General features: G+C 37.2%; 1 protein-coding gene and 2 long non-coding RNA genes across 3 annotated transcripts in view; 2 read left to right on the forward strand and 1 right to left on the reverse strand.

Moving 5' to 3' along the window:
• The window catches only part of LOC309977759, a 984,496-nt gene that overhangs the window by 570,043 nt on the left and 393,065 nt on the right, over nucleotides 1–21,388 (forward strand). The window lies entirely within an intron of this gene.
• The window catches only part of LOC309977760, a 946,815-nt gene that overhangs the window by 90,095 nt on the left and 835,332 nt on the right, over nucleotides 1–21,388 (reverse strand). The window lies entirely within an intron of this gene.
• Nucleotides 7,890–8,096, forward strand: NBDY (negative regulator of P-body association; the record flags this gene model as incomplete). The annotated part of the gene is made up of 1 exon (XM_082864133.1): nucleotides 7,890–8,096. One exon carries the CDS (start codon nucleotides 7,890–7,892, stop codon nucleotides 8,094–8,096), a length of 207 nt encoding a protein of 68 aa, XP_082720259.1.

The raw sequence follows: 21,388 nt of genomic DNA on the forward strand, positions 1-21,388 counted from the left end.
GTAGTATCTTTGTCTGATTTTGGTATCAGGGTGATGTTGGCTTCATAGAATGAGTTTGGGAGTGTTCCTTCCTCTGAAATTTTATGGAAGAGTTTGAGAACGATGGATGTTAACTCTTCTCTAAATATTTGACAGGCTTCACATGTGAAGCCATCTTGTCCTGGACTTTTGTTTGTTGGAAGTTTTTTTTGTGTGTGTGGTACTCTGGCCTCTCAGTGTTGTGGCCTCCCTCGTTGTGGAGCACAGGCTCCGGATGCTCAGGCTTATCAGCCATGGCTCACGGGCCCAGCTGCACCGTGGCATGTGGAATCCTCCCCGACTGGAGCACAAACCCATGTCCCCTGCATTGGCAGGCGCACTCTCATCCACTGCTCCACCAGGGAAGCCCTGGAAGATTTTTAATCACAGTTTCAATTTCATTACTTGGGATTTGTCGGTTCATATTTTATATTTCTTCCCGGTTCAGTCTCGGAAGGTTGTGCTTTTCTAAGAATTTTTCCATTTCTTCCATGTTGTCCATTTTTTTTGGCATAGAGTTTCTTGTAGTAGTCCCTTACGATGCTTTGTATTTCTGCAGTGTCTGTTGTAACTTCTCCTTTTTCCTTTCTAATTTTATTGATTTGAGTCTTCTCCTTCTTTTTCTTGATGTGTCTGCCTAATGGTTTATTAATTTTGTCTATCTTCTCGAAGAACCAGCTTTTAGTTTTATTGATCTTTGCTACTGTTTTCTTTTTTTCTATTTCATTTATTTCTGCTTGATATTTATGATTTCTTTCCTTCTACTAACTTTGGGTTTTGTTTGTTCTTCTTTCTCTAATTCCTTAAGGTGAAATGTTAGAAATTTTATTTATATTTCTTGTTTCTGATGTAGGCTTGTATTGCTATAAACTTGCCTCTTTATACCAAACTGCTTTTGCTGCATCCCTTAGGTTTAGGATTGTCGTGTTTTCATTGTAATTTGTCTGTAGGTATTTTTCTTGATTTCCTCTGATTTCTTTAGTGATCTCTTGGTTATTTAGTAACATATTGTTTAGGTACCATGTGTTTGTGTTTTTTCTGTTTTTTCCCTGTAATTGATTTCTAATCTCATAACACTGTGGTCAGAAAAGAATCTTGATATGATTTCAATTTACTGAGGCTTGATTTGTGACCCAAGATGTGATCTATCCTAGAAAACATTCTGTGTGCACTTGAGAAGCAAGTGTAATCTGCTCTTTTGGATGGAATTTTCTATAAGTAGCAATTAAACCTATCTGATCTACTGTGTCATTTAAAGCCTGTTTTCCTTATTAACTTCCTTTTGGATGATCTGTCCATTGGTGTAAGTGAGGTGTTAAATGTCCCCCACTATTATTGTGTTACTGTCAATTTCCTCTTTTATAGCTGTTAGCAGTTTCCTTATGTATTGAGGTGTTCCTATGTTGGGTGCATATATATTTATAATTTTTATATTTTCTTCTTGGATTGATCCCTTGATCATTATGTAGTATCCTTCCTTGTGTCTTTTAACAGTCTTTATTTTAAACTCATTTTATCTGATATAAGTATTGCTATTCCAGCTTTCTTTTGATTTCCATGGAATATCTTTTCACATCCTCTCATTTTCAGTCTCTATGTGTCCCTAGGTCTGAACTGGGTCTCTTTTAGACAGCATATATATGGGTCTTGTTTTTGTGTCCATTCAGCGAGCCTGTGTCTTGTGGTTGGAGCATTTATTCCATTCATGTTTAAGGTAATTATCCATATGTATGTTCCTATTACCATTTTTGTAATTGTTATGGGTGGGGTTTTTTTGTAGGTTCTGTTCATCTCTTGTGTTTCCAACTTAGATAAGTCCCTTTAGCATTTCTTTTAGAGCTGGTTTGTTGGTGCTGAATTCTCTTAGCTTTGGCTTGTCTGTAAAGCTTTTGATTTCTCCATCAAATCTGAATGAGATCCTTGCTGGGAAGAGTAATCTTGGTTGTAGGTTCTTCCCTTTCATCACTTTAAATATGTCATGTCACTCCCTTCTGGCTTGCAGAGTTTCTGCTGAGAAATCAGCTGTTACCCTTATGGGAGTTCCTTTGTATGTTTTTTGTAGTTTTCCCCTTGTTGCTATCAGTAATTTTTCTTTGTCTTTAATTTTTGTCAATTTGATTACTATGTGTCTCGGCATCTTTCTCCTTGAGTTTATCCTGCCTGGGACACTCTGTGCTTCCTGGACTTGATTAACTATTTCCTTTCCCATGTTAGGGAATCTTTCACTATAATCTCTTCAAATATTTTCTCGGGTCCTTTCTCTCTCTCTTCTCCTTCTGGGACCCCTATAATGCGAATGTTGTTCCTTTTAATGTTGTCCCAGAAGTCTGTGAAGGCTGAATGAAGTCTTTAATGAATGAAGACTTTAATGTTGTCCCAGAAGTCTGAAGGCTGTCTTCATTTCTTTTCATTCTTTATTCTATTCTGTGGCAGTGAATTCCACCATCTGTCTTCCAGGTCATTTATCCGTTCTTCTGCCTCAGTTATTCTGCTATTGATTCCTTCTAGTTTATTTTTCACTTCAGTTATTGTATTATTGATCCCTGTTCATTTGTTCTTTAATTCTTCTAGGTGTTTGTTCTTTAATTCTTCTAGGTCTTTGTTAAAACTTTTTGCATCTTCTCGATCTTTGCCTCCATTCTTGTTCTGAGGTCCTGGATCATCTTCACTATCATTATTCTGAATTCTTTTTCTGGAAGGTTGCCTATCTCCATTTCATTTAGTTGTTTTCCTGGGGTTTTATCTTGTTCCTTCATCTGGTACATAGCTCTCTGCCTTTTCATCTTGTCTATCTTTCTGTGAATGTGGTTTTTGTTGCACAGGCTTCAGGATTCTAGTTCTTCTTGCTTCTGCTGTCTGCTCTCTGGTGTATGAGGCTATCTAAGAGGCTTGTGCAAGGTTCCTGATGGGAGGGACTGGTGGTGGGTAGAGCTGGGTGTTGCTCTGGTGGGCAGAGCTCAGTAAAACTTTAATCCGCTTGTCTGCTAATGGGTGGGACTTGGTTCTCTCCCTGTTGGTTGTTTAGCCTGAGTCAACCCAACACTGGAACCTACCCGGACTCCTCGGTGGGGCTAATGGCCGACTCTGGGAGGGCTCACGCCAAGGAGTACTTCCCAGAACTTCTGCTGCCAGTGTTCTTGTCCTCACGTTGAGCCACAGCTACCCTCAGCCTCTGCAGGAGACCCTCCAACACTAGCAGGTAGGTCTGGTTCAGTCTCTATGGGGTCACTTTTCCTTCCCCTGGTCCCGATGAACACACTACTTTGTGTGTGCCCTCCAATAGTGGAGTCCCTATTTCCCCCAGTCCTGTCAAAGTCGTGCAATCAAATCCCACTAGCTTTCAAAGTCTGATTCTCTAGGAATTCCTCCTCCCATTGCCGGACCCCCAGGTTGGGAAGCCTGATGTGGGGCTCAGAACTTTCATTCCAGTGGGTGGACTTCTGTGCTATATGTGTTCTTTGTGAGTCACCCACCCAGTAGTTATGGGAGTTGATTTTATTGTGATTGCGCCCCTCCTCCCATCTCATTACGGCTCCTCCTTTGTCTTTGGATGTGGGGTATCTTTTTTGGTGAGTTCCAGTGTCTTCCTGTTGATGACTGTTCAGCAGTTAGTTGTGATTCCGGTGTCCTCATAAGAGGGAGTAAGTGCACGTCCTTCTACTCTGCCATCTTGTTATTTCTATGATTCCATTTATATGAAATATCCAGAATAGTCAAATCCATAGAGACAGAAAATAGATTAGTGGTTTCCAGTGGCTGTGGGATGGAGGATTGGGAGTGACTGCTAATTGGTACATGTTTTCTTTTTGAAGTGATAAAGATATTCTGGAATTAGATAGTAGTAATGGATGCACAATTTTGTGTATACTTTATTTTGTTTTTTGTTTTTTTTTTTTTTTTTGCGGTACGCGGGCCTCTCACTGCTGTGGCCTCTCGCATTGCAGGCTCCAGACGCGCAGGCTCAGCGGCCATGGCTCACGGGCCCAGCCGCGCGGCATGTGGGATCTTCCCGGACCGGGGCACGAACCCGTGTCCCTTGCATCGGCAGGCGGACTCCCAACCACTGCGCCACCAGGGAAGCCCCTGTGTATACTTTAAAATGCTGAATTGTATACTATAAAAAGGTGAATTTATGGTTATGGATTAATTTTCAATTTTAAAAGCTGGAAACAATGAAAGTATCCACAAACATCCATGAATAGTTAATTATTTAAATTAAAAATTATGGTAAGTCCATACAATGGGTTTGTGTGCAGCCATTAAAAGGACCTTTAAAAATGAGAATAAAGAACATGTTACATGGAAAAATCACCAAGCTACATGGTTAACTTTAAAAAAACACCCTACCAAAATGGTGAATGTATGATCACTTTGTGAAATGAAAAGCAACACATATGCAGGTAGATGCAACTCTCACACACATATCTGTGTGTATGTGTGTGTTTGTGTAAACATATACAAATTTATATTCTGCTCTTCTCCACGCTATTAATTATTGAATCATGACTATACTGGCCAACTTTGGATATTTTTACTTTTCATTGGCTCTTTCTGCAGTATTAATTTTTTCTAATCTTACACTATTTTATCTCTTTTACTTATTTAATCTTTTGAATGTTTATAGAGGCTATCTAGATAGAGAGATAATAGATCTTCTTACTTTCTTCTTTGTGTTTCATAGAATTCTAAAAAATTCTAAGTGAAATATTACATTGAAAACCTGAAGTAAGGGCTTCCCTGGTGGCGCAGTGGTTAAGAGTCTGCCTGCCGATGCAGGGGATGCAGGTTCGTGCCCCGGTCCGGGAGGATCCCGCATTCCGCAGAGCAGCTGGGCCCGTGAGCCGTGGTCTCTGAGCCTGCGCGTCCGGAGCCTGTGTTCCGCAGGGGGAGGGACCGCAGCAAGTGAGAGGCCCGCGTGCCAAAAAAAAAAAAAAAAAACCTGAAGTAAAACACACACACAAAAATACATGTAGTCTTCCTCCAAATCATTCTTATTTTTCATTTTATGAGAATGTTACAGGGACTCCATGGTTCTTATCCTTAGATTTTTACCTTAAAAAAATTAACAGAGAAGTCCTTTATATTTGTTCAAAGAAGAGAAAAATTCTTGGCCTTAAGATGAAAGCTAATTTCCAGAAAAAACACAATGAATCAACGAACTCCTCAATTAAAAAACCCTAAATGAAAACAGATTACTATCGCCCAGAGGGTTCAGTTTTGTTCTCTGTTGTCATCCTTTGAGCACTTGAAATTATGAAAGAATTTCAGATCTATAGTCCTTCACCTTGGCAATGCCCTCTTCTTGTTCCATGTTTCACATGCAGCTAGTTCATCAATGTTGAAAAAAAAAAGGCTGAACTTGGAAAAAATGATGGGGAAAAATCATTTTGAAACCTAGAAGTAAAAGGCTTTAGTTTTCCATTCTAGTATAACAAAAAAACACAAAAATCCAGTTGTGAGTATAATGGTGGTTGACAGGGCTGGGGAGAGGGGAAAATGTGAAGTTGTTTAATGGGTATAAAAAATTCTGGACTTTGGTTGTACAACTCTGTGAATATACTTAGCATGACTGAACTGTACACTTAAAAAAGGTTAATATGGTCAATTTTATGTTATATGCATCTTAATGCAGTTTAAAATAAAAATAAATAAATCCATTTAAAGTATAAATGGTTCGGGTTGATGTCAGCAGCTCTAAGTTGGGAATGTTTTCAACTCAAGTCAAATGTTTCCCATAAATCAAACCCACCTGGATTTGATACAATTTTTAATTCCAGTCATTTTACTAAAATACGCACATATTTCTCTTAATTTACTAAAACTATATCTATAGCTATAAAACAACTTAATTTCCAATTTTACTCTTAAAGTCTTTTGTCTTGCAAGATTTAGAGACCCCTGTAAAAAGATTGTGAAAATATTACTACATTTACTTTGGGAAATAATAAATAGTCTGATATATATATATATATATATATATACACACACACACACACACACACACACACACACACACACACACACACAAAACTCCAAGGTTTGACTTGTACAACTGGGTAGAAGTGTGACATTCACTGAAATGAAGAGTAGGAAAGGAGCACGTTTGGAGGATTAGGGCTAGATCAACTGTTCTCAAAAGGTATGATTTCCCCCCCAGGGGACATTTGGGAGTACCTGGAGACATTTCTGGTTACCACACCTGGAGGCAGTTGCAGGATGGGGGGGCATGCTATTGGCCTGGGTTGGGATACTGTTAAACATCCTACAGTGCACAGGACAGGCTCCCACCAGAAAGAGTGATCTGTCCCCAAATGTCAATAGTGCCAAGAGTGAGAAACCTTGGGTTGGCACCCTCTCTTCTGAATCTGGCCACTCTTTCTCAGCCTTTGCAGCAGGCTTCTCCTCTTCTGACTCTAATTGCTCAATAGTCTGCCTTTAGCAGCCCACTTCTCTTTTCCTCTACATTTTCTCTTGGGAACATCACTCATGACTTCAACTACCAATTCTATGTTGCTAACTCCCACATCTTTATGCCTAGTCCCAACTGTTCTTCTAGCTCTAGAGCATTTTTTCTTTGTATTTCCCTTCACATCTTTTCATTAACTTACTGCTACGTTTCTTGTCTTTATAAGTAGCATCTGGTAGAAAACCACAGGGTCATTTATTTCCCAAACATTTACTGAGTATCTAGTTTGTGTAAAGGGAAGCACTAGTATTTGAAAGAAGGTAGTGGTGGTGGAGATGAGAGGTAATCATAGTAAGTGTCTTAAATGCATTATCCCTGATTATGGCAATAGTTTTACAAGGAAGAAATTATTATCTCCTGGAAACGAAAGCCTCAAGTGCTTAATCAACTACTTAACTATCACAGAGCTTGTAAACAGCAGAGTATTTTAAAAGTCAGTTCTATTTTGACATTAAGGATTGAACTCTCTACATTAAAAAACACTGGGGACAGTGCTGGAAAAGTGTGTCCATAGCCAAAGGGAGATGGATGTGAATGAGGAAGGTCTAAGACGTTCCAATAGCCTTTTATTCTAAGCCACAGTGCACCCTCTTCCGGTTGCTTACCGTATATCCCAGAATATAATACACCAGCCATAGGAGGATGAATCATTATTTTCCTTAACTCTAGAAAAGATAAAAAATTGACAACGAAAGTATGATATACCATCAATTGTCAGAGATTTCCTAGATGTTGAAATATTTTTTAAAAGGTAAGCCTTCAGAGATTTCTAATTTGTTAAAATATGAAGAAGAAAGTAATCTTAGATTCTATGACATACGATGAATTTGTTTTCTACATTCAATTTCCACGGTCAGTGCTGGTGGCTGGTGTGCTATTCTGCACTTTAGTCAACTAAGACGTTTGTATATTGCTTTCTAAATGGTCGTAGATTGTTTCATGGCTCTGTGTTGTGCTTCTGCAACTAGATCGTAAAGCTCTTAGCTCTTCAATCACCTCTTTGTTCTCCTCCCCCCCACCGCCGCCCCGCCCCCACACCAAGCGCCTTTCAACAATCTACGCAGAGTTTACCACTTATGAGTAAACCTAAATTTCTTGTAACTTAGAATTTCATAGACAGTATAAGACTGTTCACAGATTTAGTTACACTGGGGGGTGGGATGGGGAAAACATTATATTAAATATGAGCATCGTTTTTTTAAAGACCCATCCTTGTAGAAACGTTAAAATGTGGTGGGGTAGGGAGCGAGGCGGAGAGGGGATATACGTCTCAGGATACAGGAAATACGGAAAAAGAGAAACCCGGAGGAAGCTCTGTGCCTGGAGGGGACCCGCCGCCATCTCCGGTCTCTTGGCTTCGCCAGGGCCCACCGGAGAGAGCTGACACCCGGGTCCTATAATCCTTATGGGGGACCAACCTTGTACCTCCGGGAGATCCACGCTCCAGCCTGGAAACACGCGGGAAATCAAGCCTCCAAAAAAGCGCTGCCTCCTAGCTCCACGTTGGGATTATCCAGAAGGAACCCCCAACGGAGGTAGTACCCCTCTCCCTTCCACACCTCCTCCAGCATCACCGGGCCTGAAGTCGCACCCACCTTCTCCGGAGAAATAGTACAATATACTTCTCTCACCCCAAACCAGGTCAGATTCTTTCTCATTTGGGATATCCAGGCTCTCTGAAACTTAATTATATATTTTCCCAGATCTCCTTCTCCCTTTCCCTATTCTCTCCAGGATTTCAAAGTTGAAGAAAGAACATGCAGGCATTAAATAGCTCTTTCACAAAATATGTGGGGGTGAATTTATGGATATTTAATAACATTAAGTAATTATTTTAATATATTAGCTATGACAATCGTGGTTATATTTTTAAGAAGTAGACTTAATCTTTTGATATGCTTGAAAGTAATTCAGTAGGGCCAAGGTGAGGGGTACAAACAAAATGTTCATGAGTTAATAATTGTTAAAGCTGAGTGACGTATACATGGGGATTCATTAAACTGTTCTTGCTACTTTTGTGTATATTTGAAACTTTTCCATTCAAAAAATGATTGGTTCAAGATCAATAACAACATTATATTGAAGGCCTAATTCCTATGGCTAGCACTGTGGTAGCAGTATTGTAAGGTGAGCCTTCAGAGGTGTGTGCTTCTCTGTGTATGGCAGGAGAATTCAATTAGTAAAAAACAAAAAGTTACAATATGGTAACTCAAACCCAAGTGCCATAATGTTTGCTTGTTCAAGGTATTTAGGAAGCACGGGGGCGGGGGGGACGAGATGGACCAAATCATTCTGCCTGGTAGTAATCTTGAGCCATCAAAGAGAAAGGGGTAACTCTGGGTGGACCTTAAAGGGTGAGTGACATCTGCCATGTGGAGGGGGAGAGAATGTTTTTCTGGCTTACCTTTCCCAAGGCAGGCTTGTTCTAGGAAAACTTGGCTATAACTCTGAATGTATGAGAAGAACTAGGTGAGATAGAGTGCTGCAGGGCTTTAAATGTTATGCTAAGGAGTATGCAGTTTAATCCATAAGCAGTGGAAGCCACTGAAGATTTTCAAGGAAGTATTGTATTTTAGCAGTCCAGTTTTTACTATCAGAAAAATGATCTTCTATTTAGATGAGCTTATAGAATACAAAAAACAAACGCTGACCGAAACCTCACAGATTCTTGTAATCCAAAGGAGACAGGGCATCCTTTCTTCATTCATGCAACAAACCTTTAAGAAGCCCTTGCAATGGACTAGGCATTATGCTGGGAGCTGTAGGGGATGGATAACCAAAGCACATAGGAGTGAAACAGATATTTGAATAAATAGGTCAATGAATGATGGGATAACAGTGGCAACTAAGGGAGTTCTGGACTTGGGGCTTGGTGGTAGTGCATAGAAAAAGAATGAGCTCTATTGTGCTTGGAGGCATCACCCAGTCATTCCTTACTGCCTGATTTCCCTCAACTTTACCTCTTTGTTCAAAGGGGTAGAGTTGGGGCTGGGAGGCACCATAGGGATAGCAATGCTCAAACAGAAAACAAAGAAGGTTGTACAGGGCAAAAAGTGCAAGAGCTACATAATTTCCTCCAGTGACTCAAATCATTGAAAATTATAATAATAGCAAATATTTACTGAACATCTTTATGTGCCAGACACTGTTCTACAAAGCTTCCTAAAGTCTCTGCTCATAATTACTATGCAATAGATCCCTTCTACTACTGTCTATATAACTGTTTTTCATGAATATATAACTGCAATGGGGGTATGGTAAAGCATAAGGACTTGAGGAGCCCAGGGGAAAGAGATGAACAGTAACAGAAGAAATGATTTAATGTTATTTTATTATTTTTCAGTCTTTGAGGGATTGCAGTATGACTCCATTTCCTTGGTGCATCCATAAAATAATTATTCAGTGAAGACAATGAAGATTATTGACAACGCTACCCTGCTTTTCTGATGTCCTGCTTCAGGAAGTTGTGATTTTTAAGGTAATCTCTTTACCAAAAACTTTTTAAGGAAGGAGCAGGAATAAGAGTTGATTATGACACATTAAATATAACTAGCCAAACAAAAAGCTAGCACCAAATGATAAATTGAAACCATTTTCTACATTATATGAAAGCATATATACCATATAATAATAATGTTATCTATAAGCTGTTTTGCTATATTCATTCCTAATTACCTTATAGTCCCTGCTGTTACTGTGAAATGTATATTTTAAACCACATTTTCAGATTATTGCCCGTAAATGAGAACACGATTGATATTTTTACATACTGATTTTATACACTGTAACCTTTCTGATTTATATCTGTTCTAATAATTTGTAGGTTCTCTGGATTATCTGTTAATTTATTATATTGTGAATAACGGCAGTTTGTTCCTTTCCAATATTTATTTTTTAATTTGTCTTACCGGGCTAGCTAGGATCTTCGGTACAATGAGAAATAGTGGCAGTGACAGAGGATTTCCTTGTCTTGCTCCTGAATTTACAAGGAAACTATACGTATTTCACCATTTTTAGTAGATTTTCTTTTTCGGGTTAAAGAAATTCCTTTGTATTCTTAGTTTGCTGAGAGCTTTTATTCTGAATGAGTATGGAGTTTTTTCTCCAAATACTTTGTATCTACTGCCATGATCATATGGGGTATTTTCCTCCATTAATATGACACTGTGACTGTGTGATAAATTATAATATTCAGTTTTCTAATGTATTTCCTGCTTTTGGTTTCATCAGGCCTCACCATTGAATATTTTGTCCCCTATTTTTATAATTTTTCCTTTTATCTTTATTTTTCTCTTTACTTTCTTTTTGTTTGCTCTTTTTCTAATTTATTTATTTGGACCATTAGCTCAGTAATTTTAAATCTTCTTTCCTAAAATAAGAATTTATAACGAAGTTTTCCACTACATACCACTTTAGAAGAATTTCACAGGTTTTTATGTGTAGTATTTTTATTATTATTCAATTATTAGTATCTAATTGCTCTTATGATTTCTTTTTTGACTCATGAGTTATTTGGTTTTGTTTCAATTTACATACATATGATCTCTTTTTTAGAAATCATATTGTGAAATTATTAATCCAGTTACAGTTAAACTTCATCTTTATTATTCTTCTGGTAACAAAAACAAAATTATACACTGGCTCCTCATCCCAATAGATTTCAGCAATATAAAACTTTTTCTTTCATTAAATACATAGGGAAACTGATTACGCTATTCAGTGATGGAGTTATTGATGATATTTACACTTGTGATTTTAAACCTTTTATTTTGATCTAATTCTACACTTAAAAGTTCTGAGAATATTACAAAGAACTCCCATACACCCTTTACCCAGGTTCACCAATTACCATTTTACCATGTTTGCTTTATAATTCTCTATTTCTGTTTCTCCCTCTCACTCTCCCTTCCCCTTTCCCTTCCCTGTCTTAAGCCTCCCCCCTCCCTCCTTCTCTCTCTTTGAACTATTTGAGAGTAACTTGCAGACATCATGCTCCTTTACATGTAAATACTTCAGTGTATATTTCCTCAGAATAATGCCTTTCTCTTACATAGCCTCAGTACATGTGTCAAAATAGAAATTGGACATTGTTCCAATTTTTTGTTCCATAAACCTTTATTGTCAAGATTATCCACTCATACTCACTGAAAAAGGAATGAGTTTGGGAGAACATGTATTTCAAATGGACAATGTAAGCTCTATTATAGTTCATTTTTTCCAGCTTTATTTTTTTTATTGGAGTATAATTGCTTTAGAGTGTTGTGTTAGCTTCTGCTGTACAATGAAGTGAATCAGAATCAGCTATATGTATACCAATATCCCCTCCCTCTTAAACCTCCCTCCCACCCCTCGCCCCATCTAGGTTGTCACAGAGCACTGAGCTGAGTTCCCTGTGCTATACAGCAGGTTCCCACTGGCTATTTTACACATGGTAGTGTATTTATGTCAAACCTAATCTCCCACTTCGTTCCACCCTCCCCTTCCCCCACCGTATCCACATGTCCTTTCTCTATGTCTACATCTCTATTCCTGCCCTGCTAATAGGTTAATCTGTACCATTTTTCTAAGTTCCACATATATGTGCTAATATACGATATTTCTTTTTTTCTTTCTGGCTTACTTCACTCTATATGACAGACTCTAGGTCCATCCACATCTCCACAAATGACCCAATTTCATTCCTTTTTATGGCTGAGTAATATTCCATTGTATATATGTACCACATCTTCTTTATCCATTCATCTGTCATTGGACATTTGTTTCCATATCATGGCTATTCTAAATAGCGCTGCAATGAACATTGTGGTACATGTGTCCTTTTGAATTATGGTTTTCTCAGGGTATATGCCCAGTAGTGGGATTGCTGGCTCGTATGGTAGTTCTATTTTTAGTTTTTTAAGGAACCTCCATACTGTTATATTTGACATATAACATTGTAAGTTTAAAGTGTACAGTGTGATGATTTGCTACATGTATATATTACAAAATGATTACACAGGATAAGATTAGTTAACACATCAATCACCTCATATAGTTACTATTTTTGTGTGTGTGTGTGGTGAGAACTTTTAAGATCTACTCTCCTAGCAACTTTTAAGTATATAATACAGAATTGTTAACTGTAGTCATTATACTATAGTATTAACTCTACTAACTATAGTTATATAACTATATATACTATAACTATAGTATTAATTACAGTATAATATACATCATGCTTTATATTAGATCCCTAGAACTTATTCATGTTACCACTGAAAGTTTATACCCTTTGACCACCTTCACCCATTTCCCCTACCCTACCACCCCTGGAAACCACCAATATACTCTCTGTTTCTATGAGTTCAGTTTTTTTAGATTCCATGCATAAATGAGAGCATACAGTATTTATCTTTTTCTGTCTGACTTATTTCACTTTGCCTGATGCCCTCAAGGTTTATCCACTATGTCAGAAATGACAAGATTTCCTTTTTTTTTATAGCTGAATAATGTTCCATTGTGTATTTTTTTTCTTTGTCCATTCATCTGTCAGTGGACACTTAGTTTGTTTCCACATCTTGGCTATTGTAAATAATGATGCAGTAAACATAGGGGTTGCAGATATCTCGAGATCGTGATTTCATTTCCTTCAGATATACCAAGGAGTGGAATTGCTGGATCATATGGTAGTTCTATTTTTAATTCTTTGAGGAACCAACATACTGCTTTCCATAGTAGATATTTCAGTTCACATTCCCATCAAGGGATGTGCAAGGGTTCACTTTTCTCTATATCATCACCAGCATTTGTTATCTCCTGCTTTTGTTAATAGCCATTCTAAAAAGTGTGAGATATCTCATTGTGTTTTTGATTTGTATTTCCCTGATGATTAGTGATGTTGAGTACCTTTTCATGTGCCTGTTAGCCAGATATGTCTTCTTTGGAAAAATGTCTATTTAGGTCTTTTGCACCTTTTTGAATTAGATTACTTGTTTTTCTGTTCCTTATATATTCTGGATATTAATTTCTTATCAGATATATGTTTTAAAAATATTTTCTCCCATTCCATAGTTTGCTTTTTCATTTTGTCAATCATTTCTTTTTCTGTGCAGAAGCTTTTTAGTTTGGTATAGTCCCATTCGTTTATTTTTTGCTTTTGTTGCTTATGCTTCGGGTGTCATATCCATAAAATCATTGCAAAGACAAATATCAAGAAGCTTTTTCCCTGTTTTCTTCTAGGAATTTCATGGTTTCAGATCCTTACCTTTGAGTCTTTAATCTATCTTGAATTAAGTTTTGCGAGTGGTATAAGATTGGGCTCCAGTTTTATTCTTTTTTGTGTGAATATTCAGTTTCCTCAGCATTATTTATGAAATAGACTATCTTTTCTCCATTAAGTACTCTCAGATCCCTTGTCAAATATTAGTGGACTGTATATGCAGCATTTTATTCTGGGCTCCCGATTCTGTTCCAAGGTCTGTATGTCTGTTTTTATGTCAGCACCATACTCTTTTGATTACTATAGTTTTGTAGTATATGAAATTGGGGTTCCAATATTATTATCTAGGCCATATTCCAATTTCACCTATTTATCCCAATAATGTCTTTTATAGCTATTTTCTTTTCCTGATCAAAATTTCAATCCAAGATGATGCATTGCATTTAGTTCTCATGTCTCTTCAGTTTTTATTTTTATTATTAACCTGGAACAGTTCAACCTTTCTTTATCTCTCATGACATTGACAATTTAGAAGACTACAGAACAATTATTTTGTAGATTGTTCCTAAGTTTAAATTTGCATGCCAGTTCCTCATTATTACGTATAGATTATGCATTTTGGCAGGAATGTCAGAGAAGTAATAAATTGTTCTTAGGGCAGCATATCAGTGGCGTATAATATTGATTTGACCCCTTAGAAGAAATGTTAACCTTGATTACTTTGTTCAGATGATGTTTGCTAGATTAATCCACTATAAAGTTCCGTTTTCCTCTTTGTAGTTAATAATTTTGCTGGGGGTACTTTGAAACTGTGTAGATATCCTATTCCTCATCAAACTAAAATCCACTGGCCTTAATATCTATTGATAATTCTTTACCAAATCAGTTATTACTATGAAGGCTGCAAAATGGTCATTTTCAAACATCATCATTTTTACTACATTAGTTTGTATTCTACTTCAAGGAAGAGCTTTTTTCCCCCTCCATCTATTTATTTATTTATCTTAGTTTGGCACACAGATTTTTTTTACTTTATTTCATGAATACGCTATTGCTATCATAATTTATTTTAATGCTCAAATTGTCCCAGTGGCAGCCCATTCAACCTGGATTCTCTGATTATTTGACATATTCCCATCATTCTTTGATATATACTTTGAGTTCAATATTTCCTTACTTTTTTACTTTCATGTTTGTCTGGTGTTTCCTGACTCATTGACCATTTCTCTATGGATCTCTGGTACCATTTAGTGGGAGACAGTATTTGGAAACCAAGACATGGGTACATGGATTTTTTTTAACTTTTTAAAAAATTTTTCATACAATTATAAAGATTACTTTCCATTTACAGTTATTACAAAATATTGGCTATATTCCCCACGTTGTACAACACATCTTTGAGCCTGTGTTATACCCAATGGTTCGTACCTCCCACTCCTCCACCCCTATACTGCCCCTCCCCCTTCTCCCCACTGGTGACCACTAGTTTGTTCTCTATATCTGTGAGTCTGCTCCTTTTTTGTTATATTCACTACTTTGTTGTATTTTTTAGATTCCACATATAAGTGATATCATACAGTATTTGTCTTTCTCTGTCTGACTTATTTCACTTAGCATAATGCCCTCCAAGTCCATCCATGTTGCTGTAGATGACAAAAATTCATTCTTTTTTATGGCTGAGTCGTATTCCATTTTGTGTATGTGTGTGTGTGTGTGTGTGTGTGTGTGTGTGTGTGTGTGTGTATACCCAATTTTACCCATTCATCTGTTGATGGACACTTAGGTTGCTTCCATATCTTGGCAATTATAATGCTGCTAGGAACATTGGGGTTGCATGTATCTTTTCAAATGACTGGTTTTTTTTGTTGTTGGATATATACCCAAGAGTGGAATTGTTGGGTCATATGGTAGTACTATTTTTAGTTTTTTGAGAAACCTCCATACTGTTTTCCGCAGTAGCTGCACCAATTTACATTCCCAACAAGAGTATAAAATGGTCCCTTTTTCCACATGCTCACCAACATTTTTTATTTGTGCTCTTTTCAATGATAGCCATTCTGATAGGTGTGAAGTGTTATCTTGTGGTTTTGATTTGCATTTCCCTGATGATTAGTGATGTTGAGCATGTTTTCATGTGCCTGTTGGCCATCTGCATTTCCTCTTTGGATAAATGTCTATTTAGTTCTTCTGCCCATTTTTTAGTTGGGTTTTTTTATGATGTTCAACTGTATGAGCTGTTTATATATGTTGGTTGTTAATCCCTCATAGGTCATACCATTTTCAAATATTTTCTCCCATTCACTAAGCTGTCTTTTCATTTTGTCAGTGGTTTCCTTGGCTCTTCAAAAGCTTTTAAACATGATTAGGTCCCATTTGTTTATTTTTGCTTTTATTTCCTTTACTTTAGGAGACAGATCCAAAAAAATATTGCTGTGATTTATGTCAAAGAGTATTCTGCTTTTGTTTTCCTCTAGGAGTTTTATAGTATCCAATCTTACATTTAGGTCTTTAATCCATTTTGAGTTTGTTTTTGTATATGGTGTTAGAGAATGTTGTAATTTCATTCTTTTACATGTAGCTGTCCAGATTTCCTAGCACTACTTATTGAAGAGACTGTCTTTTCTCCACTGTGTATTCCTGCCTCCTTTGTCATTGATTAATTGACTGTGAGTGTGTAGGTTTATTTCTGGGCTTTCTATCCTGTTGCATTGATCTACATGTCTGTTTTGTTCTAGTACCGTATGATTTGGATTAGTGTAGCTTTGTAGTATAGTATGAAGTCAGGGAGCATGATTCCTCCACCTCTGTTCTTTCTTCTGGAGATTGATTTGGCTATTATGGGTCTTTTGTGTTTCCATAAAAATTTTATGATTTTTGGTTCAGGTTCTATGGAAAATGCCACTGGTACTTTCATAGGGAATGCAATGAATCTTCAGATTGCCTTGGATAGTATGGTCATTTTAACAATATTGATTTTTCCAACCCAAGAATCTGGTATATCTTTCCATGTTTTTATGTCTTCAATTTCTTTCATCAGTGTCTTACAGTTTTTGGAGTACAGGTCTTTTGTCTCCCTAACTAGGTTTAGTCCTAGGTATTTTATTCTTTTTGTTGCAGTGGTAAATGGGAGTGTTTCCTTAATTTCTCTTTCAGATATTTCATCATTAGTGTATAGGAATGGAAGAGATTTCTGTGCATTAATTACTTGACCAAATTCACTGATTAGCTCTAGTAGTTTCCTGGTAACATCTTTAGGATTCTCTATGTGCAGTATCGTGTCATCAGCAGTGACAGCTTTACTTCTCTTCTGATTTGGATTCCTTTTATTTCCTTTTCATCTCTGATTGCTGTGGCTAAAACTTCCAGAACTATGTTGAATAATAGTGGTGAGAATAGAAAACCTTGTCATGTTCCTGATCTTAGAGGAAATGGTTTCAGTTTTTCACCATTGAGAATGATGTTGGCTGTGGGTTTGTCATATATAGCCTTCATTATGTTGAAGTAAGCTCCTTCTATACCTACTTTCTGAAGGGTTCTTATCATAAATGGGTGTTGAATTTTGTCAAAAACTTTTTCTGCATCTATTGAGATGATCATATGGATTTTTCTCCTTCAGTTTGTTAATGCGGTTTATCACATTGATTGATTTGCTTATATTGAAGAACCCTTGCATTACTGGGATAAACCCCAGTTGATCATGGTGCATGATCCTTTTCATGTGTTTTGGATTCTGTTTGCTAGTATTCTGTTGAGGATTTTTGCATCTATGTTCATCAGTGATATTGGCCTGTAGTGTTCTTTCTTTGTGACATCTTTGTCTAATTTGGGAATCAGGGTGATATGACCTCGTAGAATTAGTTTGGGAGTGTTCTTCCGTCTGCTATATTTTAGAAGAGTTTGAGAAGGATGGTTGGTAGCTCTTCTCTAAATGTTTGATAGAATTCACCTGTGAAGCCATCTGGTACTCAGCTTTTGTTTGTTGGAAGATTTTGAAAAACAGTCTCAATTTCAGTGCTTCAATTGCTCTGTTTATATTTTATATTTCTTCCTGATTCAGTCTTGGAAGGTTGTGCTTTTCTAAGAATTTGTCCATTTCTTCCAGGTTGTCCAATTTATTGGTATATAGTTGCTTGTAGTAATATCTAAAGATCCTTTGTGTTTCCTCAGTATCAGGTGTTACTTCTCATTTTTCATTTTGAATTCTATTGATATGAGCCTTCTCCCTTTTTTTCTTTTTTCTTTTTTTTTAAATTTAATTAATTTATTTATTTGGCTGTGTTGGGTCTTCGTTTCTGTGTGAGGGCTTTCTCTAGTTGTGGCAAGCGGGTGCCACTCTTCATCGCGGTGCGCAGGCCTCTCACTGTCGCGGCCTCTCTTGTTGCAGAGCACAGGCTCCAGACGCGCAGGCTCAGTAGTTGTGGCGCACGGGCTTAGTTGCTCCGCGGCATGTGGGATCTTCCTAGACCAGGGTTTGAACCTGTGTTCCCTGCATTGGCAGGCAGATTCTAAACCACTGCGCCACCAGGGAAGCCCCTCCCTTTTTTTCTTGATGAGCCTGGCTAATGGTTTTTCAATTTTGTTTATCTTCTCAATGAACCACCTTTTATTTCATAGATCTTCACTATTGTTTCCTTCATTTTGTTTACATTTATTTCTGATCTGATCTTCATGATTTCTTTCCTACTGCCAACTTTGGGGTTTTTTTTGTTCTTTCTCTAATTGCTTTAGGTATAAGGTTAGGTTGTGTATTTAAGATGTTTCTGGTTTCCTGAGGTAGGATTCTATTGCTATAATCTTCCCTCTTAGAACTGCTTTTGCTGCATCCCATAGGTTTTGGGTTGTCATGTTTTCATTGTAATTAGTTTCTAAGTATTTTTTTATTTCCTCCTTGATTTCTTCAGTTATCCCTTGGTTATTTAGTAATGTATTGTTTAGCCTCCATGTGTTTGTTTTTTTTAAAGATTTGTTCCTGTAATTGATATCTAGTTTCATAGTGGTGTAGTAGGAAAAGGTACTTGATACGATTTCATAAATTTTCATAAATTTACCAAGGCTTGATTTGTGACCCAGGATATGATCAATCATGGAGAATGTTCCATGAGCACTTGAGAAGAAACTGTATTCTGTCTTTTTTGGATGGAATCTCCTATAAATATCAATTAAGTCCATCTTCTTTAACGTATCACTTAAAGCTTGTGTTTCCTTATTTATTTTCCTGTTTTTTTTACACTATTTTGAATTTTATTTATTTTTTTATATGGCAGGTTCTTATTAGTTATCCATTTTATACATATTAGTGTATATTTGTCAATCCCAATCTCCCAGTGTGTCACACCAAACGCCCCCTCCCGCGACTTTGCCCCTTTGGTGTCCATACGTTTTTTCTCTACATCTCTGTCTCTATTTCTGCCCTGCAAACCGCTTCATCTGTAACATTTTTCTAGATCCCACATATATGCATTAATATACAATATTTGTTTTCCTCTTTCTGACTTACTTCACTCTGTATGTCAGTCTCTCGATCCATCTATGTCTCGGCAAGTGACCCAATTTTGTTCCTTTATATGACTGAGTAATATTCCATTGTACATATCTACCACATCTTCTTTATCCATTCATCTGTCAATGGGCATTTAGGTTGCTTCCATGACCTGGCTATTGTAAATAGTGCTGCAATGAACATTAGGGTGCATGTGTCTTTTTGAATTATGATTTTCTCTGGGTATATGCTCAGTAGTGGGATTGCTGAGTCATATGGTAATTCTACTTTTAGTTTTTTAAGGAACCTCCATACTGTTCTCCATACTGACTGTATCAATTTACATTCCCACGGCAGTGCAAGAGGGTTCCCTTTTCTCCACACCCTCTCCAGCATTTGTTGTTTATAGATTTTCTGATGATGCCCATTCTAACTGGTGTGAGGTGATACCTAATGGTAGTTTTGATTTGCATTTCTCTAATAATTAGTGATGTTGAGAAGCTTATCATGAGCTTCTTGGCCATCTGTATGTCTTCTATGGACAAATGTCTATTTAGGGCTTCTGCCCAGTTTTGGATTGCATTGTTTGTTTTTTTAATATTGAGCTGCATGAGCTCTTTATACATTTTGGAGATTAATCCTTTGTCAGTTGATTCATTTGCAAATATTTCTTCCCATTCTGAGGGTTGTCTTTTCGTCTTGTTTGTAGCTTCCTTTGCTTTGGAAATGCTTTGACGTTTCATTAGGTCTCTTTTGTTTAGTTTTGGTTTTATTTCCATTACTCTGGAAGGTGGCTCAAAAAAATCTTCCTGTGATTTTTGTCAAAGAGTATTCTTCCTATGTTTTGCTCTAAGAGTTTTATAATCTCCAGTCTTACATTTAAGTCTCCATTTCAGTTTGAATTTATTTTTGTGTATGGTGTTAGGGAGTGTTATTAATTTCATTCTTTTACATGTTGCTGTCCTGTTTTCCCAGCACCACTTATTGAAGAGACTGTCTTTTCTCCATTGTTAATCATTGCCTCCTTTGTCACAGATTAGTTGACCATAGGTAGCTGGGTTAATCTCTGGGCTTTCTATCCTGATCCTTTCATCTATTTCTGTTTCTCTGCCAATATCATATTGTCTTGATTACTGTAGCTTTGTGTTATAGTTATATTTCTGTTTTTCTGCCAATATCATATTGTCTTGATTACTGTAGCTTTGTGGTATAGTCGGAAGTCAGGGAGTCTGATTCCTCCAGCTCCGTATTTTTCCCTCATGACTGCTTTAGATATTCAGGGTCTTCTGTGTCTCTATACATATTTTAAGATTTCTTGTTGTAGTTCTGTAAAAACTGCCACTGTTATTTTGATAGGATTGCATAGAATTTTGAGATTCCTTTGGGTAGTATAGTCATTTTCACAATGTTGATTCTTCTGATCCAAGAACATGGTATATCTCTTCATCTGTTTGTATCATCTTTAATTCCTTTCGTCAGTGTCTTATAGTTTTCTGCATACAGCTCTTTTGTCTCCTTAGGTAGGTTTATTCCTACGTTTTTTTTTTTAACATCTTTATTGGGGTATAATTGCTTTACAATGGTGTGTTAGTTTCTGCTTTATAACAAAGTGAATCAGTTATACATATACATATGTTCCCATATCTCTTCCCTCTTGTGTCTCCGTCCCTCCCACCCTCCCTATCCCACCCCCCCAGGCAGTCACAAAGCACCAAGCCGATATCCCTATGCCATGTGGCTGCTTCCCACTAGGTATCTACTTTATGTTTGTTAGTGTATATATGTCCGTGCCTCTCTCTCGCCCTGTCACAGCTCACCCATCCCCCTCCCCATATCCTCAAGTCCATTCTCCAGTAGGTCTGTGTCTTTATTCTTGTCTTACTCCTAGGTTCTTTATGAAATTTTTTTTCTTAAATTCCATATATATGTGTTAGCATACGGTATTTGTCATTCTCTTTCTGACTTACTTCACTCTGTATGACAGACTCTAGGTCTATCCACCTCATTACAAATAGCTCAATTTCGTTTCTTTTTATGGCTGAGTAATATTCCATTGTATATATGTGCCATATCTTCTTTATCCATTCATCCGATGATGGGCACTTAGGTTGTTTCCATCTCCGGGCTATTGTAAATAGAGCTGCAATGAATATTTTGGTATATGACCCTTTTTGAATTTTGGTTTTCTCAGGGTATATGCCCAGTAGTGGGACTGCTGGGTCATATG

This window comes from Leucopleurus acutus (assembly GCF_964270905.1).
Source record: "Leucopleurus acutus genome assembly, chromosome: X".
Taxonomy (NCBI): Eukaryota; Metazoa; Chordata; class Mammalia; order Artiodactyla; family Delphinidae; genus Leucopleurus; species Leucopleurus acutus.